Here is a 12,888-nt window from a genome sequence, read left to right as displayed (position 1 = left end):
TACTCTACTGCTACTGTTCAATGAAGTGATTATCTTTTATAACTTTGTACTAACTGAAATAGTTATATTCCTTCTTTTAAGAAAATTCTCGATACAATTATAAAAGGCTTTTGATTCATTAAGCTTACTGTTACCATTGACAGATTAGTCAGAAGAAAAAAAAAAACAACCTCTTAACAAATCCACCGCTAATAAGATCCAACAAAAAAGGAATCAACTTGTTGTGAGAAAAAACCAATTTCTAGGGTGCCACTTATATAGCTACACTCTCAACTGATTGCTTTTCTTCTTGGAAGGAGAAGGATAAGAACTAGGTTCACAAACTCAAGTACATCTCGATTTACCCGTTTAGATTAAGCTTTTATATAAGGCCAGGTAGAGTTCGAAAAAGGAAAGTTTGGTTGACTTCCCTTAATGATTATTGATTCCCCTTTGTTTTCTCTCCCCAACATTTAGAATATGATTTCTTTTTATTTCGAAAATGCCATTCTACCCGTTCCTGTGATGTTTTCAATGTGTATGCGGCGAGGGGAAAAGGATAATCGCGTTCTATGGCTTACGCAAGTAAGAAGCATAGCGCAATGATGCAATAATCCATGGGAGGGGAAAGTGTGGCCGCAAAATGGAGAAAAAAAAGTGATAGTGAATTAGTTATTAGGTTGTGATTATGTAAAAATTTCAATTATACATTAATTATTAGTTAGAGTTGGTAGGAGAAACAGGAAAGAAAAAAAAGGAGGGAAGAAAAGGAAGAAGGAAAAGATCATGTGAAAATGCTTTCACATTTTTGTTCAACTGATGAAAGTACTTTCAACGATGGAGATACCTTTTTCGTGTTTATACTTAGAAGGTTGACAGTACTGATAGATGAAAGGTTTAATACTGACAATTTTTTGAGCTAACGACCTAACCATGCTTGGCAACTCACCAAGAACGTCGTATCTATTAACTAGCCTCAAGTCGTGTTCTGAAAATCCACCGGGGAACTTGATGGAGGTTGGATATACCCAGCCACTTTCTTTATCTGTACTAGTGGCACGGAACCTCACATGACGTTTTGGGCTATGGACAGAAGAACCAATGGATATCAGTTTGTTTTTTTCTGTAATTGACCAAACTGTTACTGTGACGTTATCGTGTTCTTGAGGAGTGGTGAATTCTATAGCCAGAACAGAGTAGTTTTCGCTTTGAAAGCATAAGAAATTCCATTTACTGGCTGCTTTATTTGGTAAAAGACCTTGAACGGCGTCCAGATAAACCACAGGAACGTCAGCTAGTGAAATATTCTTATTTTGGAAGCCGCCGCTATTGAGTTTTTTATCGTAGGAAATATGACCATTGCATTTACCTCTGGGTACGAACACATGTCTGATCATTTTGTCTGAGGAAATGGATTCATCACTCGTCGAGACTTGTTTATCAAAATAATAATTACAGCCATTAGGGTTCATCTTGAAACCTTGAAACAAATCCACCAACAAATCAATTTTCAAATTCTGAATCGTATTGTTACATGTTGGTAGATCACATTTGATAGATAACTGGCCAATGGAACCCAATTTTTCATCCTTATTGTCCAAGAATTCAAAAATGACGCTTCTAGAGACAAACTTCAATGGTTGAAATTCAGCTATATCGTCCAATTTGAAACTTTCCCAGACGTCGTAGTCAGTGTTATTAGTTTCTGAGCCGAAAACCTTGAAATTTAATTGGAAACCTTTATAGAAACCACCCATAACCGTAGAATACAGTAATTGAACAAATCCACACAAGCCTGTTTGCAAATCTGTAAAATATAGCGTTTGGGTCTCCACTCTAGTCTCCATCGATTTCTTCATTACTCTGAATAAACCCCTACCACCGTCTGTCTTATTATTTACGGTGTGTTGGTAACCACTTTCACTATCATTGTGACAATACCACTCCAATGGCTGGATGTCGTTAATAAGAGTATAGTTTTTACTCTTGCTCACTGGTTTTTTGTAGTCCACCTCCTTAACAGGAGCAAACTTTATCTTATCACTGTTCGATTCAAGCATCGCTAAATACCTCTGTATGTATGCACGACCTTTCTTATACACCCTTACTATTAAGAAACTATCATATACAGTAGGGCGGCAATTATCACTCAAGAAATGTCTTCATTTTTATATGTCTATACATTATAAATTCAAGCCCAGATGTGTGTTCCTGGTAAACACTATTTCTTATAACCAACACGTTTAAAATGCGTAGGCCTAAGATTGTCAAAACATATGCATACAAATTCCAGTAGTAAACACAGCTTTTGGAATTCACTGTAATAAACCTGTAAAACATCTTGGAAACCGGAAGAACAAACATGAAAAAAAAAAAAAAAAAAAAAAAAAATAAAAGCCGCATAAACATCGGCTAGACGGAAAAACTAGCATTACGTTTATTACTTGTGTTCTCCGAAAAAATACAAGCCGTGTGGGGTGATTAAAGCCGTACTCTCTTTTCGCGTTATTCGAACAAGTCGTACAGAACTACCAGTATTTGGAACGATATACTTATTTGCCGTCTTTTCGCGTTTTGGCCGAGGGAAATATTGCTGTTGTTGCGGAAAAGAGTATCGCGGCTGCAGCATCGGCATTCCCAGTTGTTTACTCACTAAAAAAGTGTATCTACTCTTTTCCAGTTACTCAACTAAGTTGAACTTAGGGGGCTCGTATTCGAAAGTCTTGTTGCAGCCCAGAGGTCCAGTGACATCAAAAATGTAGCTGCACTTAGTCACTTCATGTACACTCCGAATTTTGAACGTGTCACTGCAGCGAACAAATACCGTAGCCGATCTACGCGGACCATTCCAGCACTGGTCTCCATCTTCGTATTCTAATACCAGACCACTATTCAGTTCGTTTAAGTTCCCGAATATGTAGCGTTGCGTCTTGTCATCATCTTCTTGTATAGCTGCTAAGTTTGAGATCAAATCGCTCTTCTCATCATACATGGCCTTTAAATGTTCTACGTATTTTTCCATGTTTAAGTCTACATTAAAACCTGATGTTTTAAAATGGCCGATCAAAACTTTTTTGCCGCCGACCTTATCTTCAGATTGATATATAGCACCTTCAACCATTGGATGTTCGAAGCATATAGCGTACGAATAGTTATCCAGTATGTCTTCGAGACAGTAAGATTGAGATCCCATTCGTTCTAAAAGCTCAGGCAAATTTCCTGCAGTAGTGCCATTTCCTTCATTTTGAGTATCATCTAATATTTTCTTATAGGCCATCTTAAGCTTTAATTCATTCTCCAGGAGATTGACTTGACTTTCATAAGAGCGAAATCTCTTTTCTAATGAGACCAAGTCTCTCCTAGATGAAAACAAGTTTAGTTTAGATAGAATCTCTTTAAGCTTATTACGCAGACCTTCAAAAGTACCAATAAGATAATCGTTCGTATCTTGTTCCGGTTCACTGGCGTCTGGTGGCAATACCTTTGGCGCATTTTCATTAACAAACGTTGTTACTGCGTTCAACGATTCCAAAAGGCTCTCTGACGGATGGATTGGTCCTAATTCAATCCGCTCGCCGTATTCACCCAAATAATTGTTATACGAATCGGCAGCACTTTTGACCCCTGCATCTTGAAAGTTGACATTGTAATTCTGGGAGATATCATCCATAATCGATCGAAATTCTTTAATGTATTCTAGGATATCATTGGTATAGTTAATTTTACCCTCCACTAGCGCTTGAACAAAATTAGATTTGCCTATAACATACCTTAACGAGTACTCAGATTCTCTTTTCAAAAAGATTTGAGGTACTTCTTCCGTAAAGTATGAAAAGAGATTTTCTGCCTGGTCGCCATCAATTTTGCTATCGGCAGTAATTTTGGCCTTTTCAGCCCGTCTCCTAACTTTTCTGAATTTTTTAATATTATCATTGACAACTTTATCATTCAGGGAGGGTGTGTAGGCCTCTGATAAATCGCTTAAAATCCTGAGTATATCCTGATAACCTTTACTCACTCTTGAGACCATGGTGAACGAAGCCAGAATGTCCGACCCCAAACGAGCACTATTCAATTGTTCGAACCGATACAAAATGGGGTCCTGGGTTAATTGATTGAAGTAATCGCCCCTCGATTGTTCTACTTTGATTCGATCTTTTGCAAGCCTGTCGGAGAGTACTTTTATCTCGTTAGAAACCTTTTCCCTATCTTCATTTATGCAACTATTGTGGGCCATGCCATCTTCCTTTATACCATATTTTTTTTCTAGCGCATCCAGAGCCTTTTTACCTTCCCGATAGCTTAACAGCTCTGTAGAGGCCATAATATCAAATTCATTTTTTAATTGAGAACAGTTAGATCCGACATCAAAGAGCTTATATTCAGAAAGTAGTTCATCAGAACAGTCACAGCAATCACAAATACCATCTGCGACTTCCGACTTTCGTACATATCTCGGAATAAAGTCCTTGTTATCACAATAAAAGTACTTATTTACTTTTCCCGTTCGTTCTGCAACGCTTTTAAATATATCTTCCTCGCAGGCGGCTGTGCCGGGCTCATCTGAACCATCAGGACAATCACAAACCCCATCATTGATCTGGCTTAAATCCAGTACAATATCTTCGTGGTTCAGACAGTGCCACTTGGTCAAATCTGGTTCATTTGAGTCATACAAATGCTGTCTCTCCCTGGGAACACCTACTACATGCCCTTGGATTAGTTGCGATGACACTACAAGAGGCGATTGCTCAATTATTAGCAAAAATAAAGATAACACACTCACCATAGCAAATCTTGTTGGCAAGCTAGCAAATGCGCCTTTGTGCTTCTTATATGCAGTGAAGAATCCTCCGCTTCTATTGCAATGTCTTTCAACACCGTCTCCATATATTACTATTATTCATTTTACGGCCGGGTAAGAATGTAAAAAAAGGCATTGGTGATACCCGTTTTGTTTTGACCCAAACAACTGTGTTTATCTTTATTCCAGCTGATGTCTTCATAAGGACTAAAAACGTTGACACACCTGCCAAAATTATTCAACCGGTTGGGAAACAACTAACAACATTTGCAAACTTGCTCACAAAATAGAGAAAGAAAATTTGTATACCTTGCTATAAACAAAAGAAAGCTTTCGAATAACCAAGGAGTCTCTGTCACTACTTGCCAAATACCTCATACAGAATAGCAGAAAAATCAGCCAAATTCCACAAGTGAAATTCATTGTTGTTCTATAATCAGTTTTATTCTTTCTACCACATAGATGTCTTCATTCACTCATAATGTACAGACGCCGCTGGAGGAGAAGTCTCTGACAAACTTACCGTTAAACCTATTATTCCGAATATTGTCTCACCTGGATATGAATGATTTACAAAGCATAGGGAAAACTTGCACCTTGCTGAGGATGCTGGCAAATGAAAACATTGTTTACAGAAATGCTGTGATTGGTTCAAACGGGAATATGTGGTGGACCAAAAATGTCCTTGTTGATATCTTTGATGTTTTGAACCTCAATAGAAAGGCAATGCGAACCTTGAATAATCACAACATTTCCCTAGTTGCATCATTACGGAATGTTCAGCGAAAATATAAACTAGGTGTTGTGGATACGGCTAGAAAGTCAATAAGTCACGGACCGAATGAGGTCGAGAGCAAAGAAAATGCCTCTGTGAAAGATTTAAATATGCATTTGAGCGAACGCACGGAAATATCAAGGGAACAAATCGCTCATACGGCAATACTTCAAGGAATGAATCAGTTTATCGAGCTAAATGATAAGGCATTTAGGACGCATTCGGCAGATTCGGATGACACATACATAGAGGAGAACTATGATGAAATACATTCTCTTCATGAGTTAGAGAAAAATACAACCTTTGAGGAAGATTTACTCAAAAAGCCGCCCCTCACCCCATCCCCAACATTTTCTAACTATTCTAGAAGCTCAACAAATTCAGTATTTTCAAGTTCCTCTCCCAAACTACTGGACGATGATTGGAATAATATTACAACTGATTTCACTAGGCCACGAGATCCTGACTACAAAGAGGTGACGCCTACATCTACCGAATCGTCTGACTCAATCACAAGGTTGAGAAAATCTAGTAAAGTCAAAGATAAGGCCGAACTTTTTGAAAAATTAATATTTAGAGATAGCAGGCCATTAAAAACCAAGAAAAAAGATAATCCAAGGATGAAATTACCCAGTTCGTTAAGTGTTAACGACGAAGATTTCAGAAAAATCATAAGTCCTCCTTCTGAAGTACTACCGAAAGTTGGTAGAAGGAGCGTCTCAAGAGGTTATTTAGAGGAAATTGAAAGGCATTGTCCCGATTATACGAGTGAAACAGGTAATCCTCTGTCAATTAAAAGAGTCAACAGTAGAAAGATAGCAAATTATGAACAATTAATAATGAAAGAAAATAGCCCGAACTGTAAAAGAGTAACAGAGAAAAATGATGAAAACAGATTTCAAAGAAGCCACACTTCCCCAGTAATAGAATCATCCAAACCTCATCAAAGAAGCAAATTAAAGGCCGTTGTTACAAACGGTAATAAGATATCCTATCGGAAAATCGATTTGGAAATTCCCAGTAATTCGAACACGAATGATTATGTTATCAGACAGCTTGATGCTAATACTAATTCTGATATATAATGGAAAGCACCCCAAATTTACATTGCTCCCAACCATTTTCTATGAATTAACAGCGAAAGTTAGAACGGCTTTATGCAAGCATGGTGCTATCCTAGGCACAAATGTACATATATAAATAAATAAACGTTTATATTCTATCAATAATACGATAATTTGCGGTTGCCTTTAGAGATTTCGTTCCCATTTTCATGATTTTAACGTTGATAGAATTATTTTTTATTGTCCGCTAAATTGATCGATCATACTGAAAACTTCAAAAAAAAGACATGCGTCTACATTTTGTGTCGTTCCCATAAGAAAAGTAAATAAAAGCAATTTTGATAAATCAATACAAAATAAAGAGCTATTCTACATATATAAAGACGACTAATAATCAAACCATTCTCAATGAAAGATAATTCAGCCCTTGAACATCATACTCCCAATAGAGATGAATTAAGGCGTCGCAAAGGTTACAAGAAGGGATTGCAGTTGTCAATTTTACTACTTGGAGAAAAAGGCAGTGGTAAATCAACATTTTTAAACAATCTATGCGGTCAGGATATATCACTTTCTGATGATAACAATGATGAAGTAATAAATAACGTAACCTTAGAAAAAGGAAACGCCATTGAGGATATAGATCCTGGATATAAAACAGCCCATTTGAGCCCTGGGCTAAAACTTGTTACCAGAAGAGTTTATTTAAACGATGAACTAGGGGTACCTGTTACATTAGATATCATATCATTTCCAGGCTGCGGCGATAACATCGACAATTCGCAAAGCTCTGTTGTCATAAAAAATTACTTAGACCAACAGTTTGCGAACGTTTTAAAGGAAGAGGTTAGAATAAAGAGAAACACAAAGGACACCGATGGTAGGCCCCATGTTTGTTTATATTTTCTTAAGAGTACTCCTAGAGGAGTCAAGAAATTTGATATTGAGTTAATGAAAACGATTTGCGATAAAGTTAATTTAATTCCCATTATTTCAAAAGCCGATGGTCTTACGGAAACCGAATTAAATTTACACAAAACCATTGTACGCCAAGAAATTCTAGAGAACAATATACGTGTTTTTGATTTTAAAAATGACAATTTAGGTGAAACATTGGCTCTCTATGATATGGATATCGATTCCAGTTCAGCAAAATCTAAGTACTGTCATGACACGAAAATCAAAGACATATCACCATTTGCCATTGTTTGCAGCAAAACTTTCCGCACAAATTCGGAAAATAGTGTTGAGCATATCAGGGTATATGAATGGGGTAGTTTGGTTGTCGAGGACCAGAACACCTCGGATTTTATATTTTTAAAGGCAATACTGTTAGGTTCACACCTTCAGGAATTAAAAGATGTGACAAACAATGTCTTGTATGAAAATTACAGAGCCAAAGTGTTAACCGATAAGAAAATCAACTATGATATTCCGAATTATAGTTTCATCGACGAAAGCTCCAGAGGAAGTATCAGCAACGTTTCCACCAGAAGAAATAGTTCAAGTAGAACACTTGGGAATTTAGATACGAATGATGAAAGTTCCTACCAAATACACAAAGAAATAGACGAAAAGAACAGGATTATTGAAGATTATCAGAGGAAGATTGATTTGCTGGAAAAAATGCTGGCAAGTCCTGATAAAAATAAGGTCTAAATAAATTTATAGCCTTGTTAAAATTAGATACATAGGAAATAAAAAATCGATTGCTTTTTAGAGTGCACTGCTATGGATGTAAAAAAACTTATATTATTCTGTAGTATATTTTCTCGATGTGCCATTTATATGATCTTGTGTCTTTCCAAATACTGGTACGGCTTTAAATTTTCAGTGAGTATTCCTGTTCCGGTTTATATACGCGAGGATTTTTATTCGTAGATGTTTACAACGATGAGCAATGTGAATTAAGCAAGATAGAAAAAGCAGTAGAAGTGAGCATATTGAGTAAATCATCAACGTTCGGGCTATGTCAGGTCAGTTGGTTCAATGGAAAAGCTCCCCAGATCGAGTTATCCAAAGTGTTTCAACGGGAGCTCCACATTCTCCCTCAACAGATAGCGACATGAACGAAACAAACGTTCCTGTTGATGCGTTGGAAAACAAGGCTAATGTCACGAACATAGTCGACGGAAGTCCCAAATCAAATCCAAACCCTGTTAAATTTATGAATACAAGTGACATATTCCAAAAATCTTTGGGTTTACTCGACGAAAGTCCACAACATGATGATGAGTTAAGTATTGAGGTAGGAGATAATGGTCGACCGAATACTAACATATCACACAACGAAAGAACTCCTGATCTTGACCGGATTGCCAACTTTTTCAAAAGTAATCGAACCCCCGGCAAAGAAAATCTCTTGACCAAATACCAAAGCTCTGATCTGGAAGATACGCCTTTGATGTCGAGAAAAAAGTTGAATTTGCACACTACTACTAATTCATCGGAACAACAAACTTTCAAAAAGTTGAAGTCAAATACTGAGTTTTATTTTTATAGAGAGCAAAATGATGGAGAGAATAATACGTCATTAGAAGTTACAGAAGCGGATGCCACTTTTGTACAGATGGCTGAACATTCTGTTGATAATTATGACGGTGCACTTGAAGGAGTCGTTACACCCAAAAGATATAAAGACGATCTAATTCAAAGTGGAGGGGCGCGAGATAGAGGGGTTCAAAAAACTGAAATTACGACATCAACAGGATCACCTAATTCAATAAGTTCTTATGACAAGAACGTAATTACCGAGAATGACTGGACCATAAGAAATGTAAACAAAGTTTTTGGCAATAACGAAGATGACACAAAGGCCACCGAGGAAGAAAATGCAATGAAAAAGAAAGGTGAGGACTGTTCAAAAGATAATATCAGAGTACGAAATAATCAAATAATTCAAAGTAATGAATCGGAGGAGATTAACGAAATAGACAAGAATCTGAACTTTTCGAGTCGAGAAAACGACGTGAACAACTCATATATCGATTTTGAGAAAAGTGCTGCGTCTGGCACTCCCTCACGCAACAATGAAGAGGAAGAAATGCCCTCCATTGAGAGCGCAAGCAATGGGGCACCATCCAAGAGGTGGGTGTTCCGATATTCCAAAGACAAAACGGAGAATAATAGCAATAGATCCACGCAAGTAGTCAATAATCCGAGAACACAAGAAATGCCCCCAGATAGTGTTTCAATTGATACACAACCCTTATCTAAAAGTTACAATACTGAAGCAAATAATGAATTGGAGACACAAATAATCGTTTCATCACTTTCACAGGGCATATCTGCTCAAAGAGGACCTGAATTTCAGTCTACTAGTCAAACAGAGGAAATAAAAACCCAGATAATCAATTCTCCTGAACAAAATGCTCTGAATGCGACCTTAGAAACTCCTGTTAATCTTTCTCGAATCAACTTTGAGCCCATATTAGAGGTTCCTGAGACTAGTTCGCCATCTAAGAATACGATGTCAAAGCCCTCGAATTCTTCGCCTATTCCGAAGGAAAAGGACGCATTTAATGTGCATGAGAAAGAAGAAGAAATAAACAATGTCTTCTCGAATGATATTCAACATTCTTCAAATGCAGGTATCGAGGATGACATTATCATAGCTGGTTCATCCGATTTTAATGGGCAAAAGGAAATAACCGATAAAATATACCTACAACTCTCAGGAAAGCAAAGATCTGATTTAGGAAGTGATGAAACAGAACGCATGTCCCAAAATGAGCTTGATACAAAAAAGGAGAGTACAATTATGAGCGAGATTGAACTAACTCAAGAGTTACCTGAAGTTGAAGAGCAACAAGATTTTGATGCTTCTCCAAAAGAGGTGATAAACGAGGAAGTAACTCTGATAGAGACAAGAAAAAGCAAGGCAGAGTCACTTCAAATTCATCCTGATAACGCAGAATACAACTCAGATGAACCAGGCGGCACAGAATCTTCGGATGTGGTTTCGACTAAACAGGAAGGTAAGGGAAAGAACTCTGAACTTCAGAAAAATCTCATGCAGTTGTTTCCAAGTGAGTCACAAGAGATCATTCGGAACCGAAGAACGATAAAGCGGCGTCAAAAGGATACAATAGAAATTGGTGAGGATGAGGAGAACAGAAGCGCTAAGGCATCGCCCACAAAACGCTTCAAAAGAAGCTCAAATTTTGATACTGCTCCCATCAAAAGGGAAGCGTCTTGCAGCATCTCCATACAAACAGGGGATACAGGATCTGACAAGGGTTCTAAAGAGCAGTCTTACGTGTTTCCTGAAAGCATTAAAACGGAAGATAATAGTTTCTTATCGAAGGAGAACATAATTTTTGGAAATGCTGTATGGTGTCAGTATTCGTGGAATTACAAATTTTATCCAGGTATTCTACTGGAAGTTGACACTAATCAAGATGGTTGTTGGATTTATTTTGAAACAGGAAGGTCACTAACCAAAGGCGAGGACATCTACTATTTGGACATCAGGGTAGGGGACGCAGTTACCTCTGATGGAAATGAGTACGTAGTGGTTGGTCTAGAATGTCGTAGCCATGATCCCAATACAATAAGGTGTATTCGAGGATATGATACGGTTCATTTGAAAAAGAAAAATTCAAGCGGATCGTTGGGGAAAAGAACCATAATCAAAGCTCTGAGCTCCATTAGCCTTGACCTAAGCGAGTGGGCCAAAAGGGCAAAAATAATATTGGAAGATAATGAAAAAACTAAAGGCGACGCATACAGGTACTTGAGGCATCCCATTAGAGGAAGGAAGTCAATGACCAACGTTCTGTCTCCGAAGAAACTCACTGATGATGAAAAAGGGATGAACGCCCATACTAGTGTGCATAATAACGAGCTGGAATCGAGCTCCGAAAAGAAGGAAATTATTAAAAAGGATACGAAGGACTCATTATCAGAGTATGTGGGAGTTCCAGGCTTACTTTTTTCTTCCGGAGAAATCAGAAAGGGGAATGTATTTGATAAATGTATTTTTGTTTTGACAAGCTTATTTGAAAATAGGGATGAACTGCGTCAGATCATTGAATCGCAAGGCGGTACTGTGATTGAGTCTGGATTTTCCACTCTATTTAATTTCACTCATCCACCAGCTAAGCCTCTAATTAATAAAGGGAATTTAGAGAATATTCGGGAATCAATCATGAAACTAATCTGGAAACCTCATTCCTTATTTACCGATTACAGGTTCGCTTGCCTGATCACGAAACGACATTTAAGAAGCTTAAAGTACTTAGAAACTTTGGCGTTGGGGTGGCCTACACTACATTGGAAATTTATAAGTGCATGCATTGAAAAGAAAAGAATAATGCCATACTTGATATACCAGTACTTATTACCTTCGGGTGAGAGTTTCCGGTTATCGTCAGATTACCAATCAAAGGGAGGAATTATCAAATCTAACAACATTTTCTCATTTTATACAGAATTCTTACGGGGATCTAATTTAAGAGATCAGATATGCGGAGTGAGAAAACTGCTACATGACTACATTGTTATTATATGGGGTAGATCTGAATTGGACAGTTTTGTCAAATTCGCTTTTGCTTGTTTGAGCGCAGGTAGAATGCTTACAATTGATTTGCCCAATATCGATGTGGATAATACGGAACCATTATTAAATACTTTAGGCTCTTTAGTGCCCAGAATAGGATCAGCATTGTCTGATCAAAAATTGAAGTTTCTCATATATGTTAACGAAAATAACGGTAAATCCCAGATGAGGCTTCTTGAAAAATTGAGAAGTCAAGTAACTGTGAAATTTAAAAACCTTGATTATAAATTTCACACCGAATCAAAAGAATGGCTAATCCAGACAATAATTAACGAGGATACTGGTTTTCACGATGATGTTACGGATAATGATATATAAAAACACTATTTCTGACTTGGTGATATAGAAATGTATAAACTCAATAATTTATAGAAAAGGACAATTGAATAAAAAATTCTAAAGATTTTTTAATTACAATTTGAGAACAACCCCTAAAACACCAGGATAGTTTAATTCTCAAGATAAGGTATTAATTATATACGGTAACCAACAACGTTGGTAAGGTCTTTTTCCTATACACGAATTTATAAATCAAGCATATATATTTTAAGCTCGCATCTTGAAATGAACGAACTTTCATAAATAGTTTTTCTTTTTTAGTCATGAGGTATAAGTTGAACAGGTTAAACATGATACAGGACGTAATATAAAATGGAACAAAATAAAGAGCAATAACGAAACTCATCTCAATAGGCGAATTAAGACG

The 12,888-nt window shown here is 37.1% G+C and overlaps 5 protein-coding genes across 5 annotated transcripts; 3 read left to right on the top strand and 2 right to left on the bottom strand.

The window, feature by feature from the left end:
• Positions 1–791: 791 nt before the first annotated feature.
• SPAR_D04210 (uncharacterized protein) lies at positions 792–2,039 on the bottom strand (the record flags this gene model as incomplete). The annotated part of the gene is made up of 1 exon (XM_033909563.1): positions 792–2,039. One exon carries the CDS (start codon positions 2,037–2,039, stop codon positions 792–794), a length of 1,248 nt encoding a protein of 415 aa, XP_033765454.1.
• Positions 2,040–2,659: 620 nt separating this feature from the next.
• GTB1 (Gtb1p) lies at positions 2,660–4,768 on the bottom strand (the record flags this gene model as incomplete). Its single annotated transcript, XM_033909562.1, has 1 exon — positions 2,660–4,768. One exon carries the CDS (start codon positions 4,766–4,768, stop codon positions 2,660–2,662), a length of 2,109 nt encoding a protein of 702 aa, XP_033765453.1.
• Positions 4,769–5,245: 477 nt separating this feature from the next.
• Positions 5,246–6,643, top strand: MFB1 (Mfb1p; the record flags this gene model as incomplete). Its single annotated transcript, XM_033909561.1, has 1 exon — positions 5,246–6,643. The coding sequence occupies one exon, from the start codon at positions 5,246–5,248 to the stop codon at positions 6,641–6,643; it is 1,398 nt and encodes a 465-aa protein (XP_033765452.1).
• A 387-nt stretch (positions 6,644–7,030) lies between these two features.
• On the top strand, positions 7,031–8,281 carry SPR28 (septin SPR28; the record flags this gene model as incomplete). The annotated part of the gene is made up of 1 exon (XM_033909560.1): positions 7,031–8,281. One exon carries the CDS (start codon positions 7,031–7,033, stop codon positions 8,279–8,281), a length of 1,251 nt encoding a protein of 416 aa, XP_033765451.1.
• A 310-nt stretch (positions 8,282–8,591) lies between these two features.
• Positions 8,592–12,500, top strand: RAD9 (chromatin-binding protein RAD9; the record flags this gene model as incomplete). Its single annotated transcript, XM_033909559.1, has 1 exon — positions 8,592–12,500. The coding sequence occupies one exon, from the start codon at positions 8,592–8,594 to the stop codon at positions 12,498–12,500; it is 3,909 nt and encodes a 1,302-aa protein (XP_033765450.1).
• Positions 12,501–12,888: the final 388 nt, after the last annotated feature.

The sequence above is a fragment of the Saccharomyces paradoxus genome, chromosome IV (assembly GCF_002079055.1).
Source record: "Saccharomyces paradoxus chromosome IV, complete sequence".
Lineage (NCBI taxonomy): Eukaryota > Fungi > Ascomycota > Saccharomycetes > Saccharomycetales > Saccharomycetaceae > Saccharomyces > Saccharomyces paradoxus.
The sequence above is the reverse complement of the archived record's forward strand: the minus strand, read 5'-3'. Positions and strand labels throughout refer to the sequence as shown.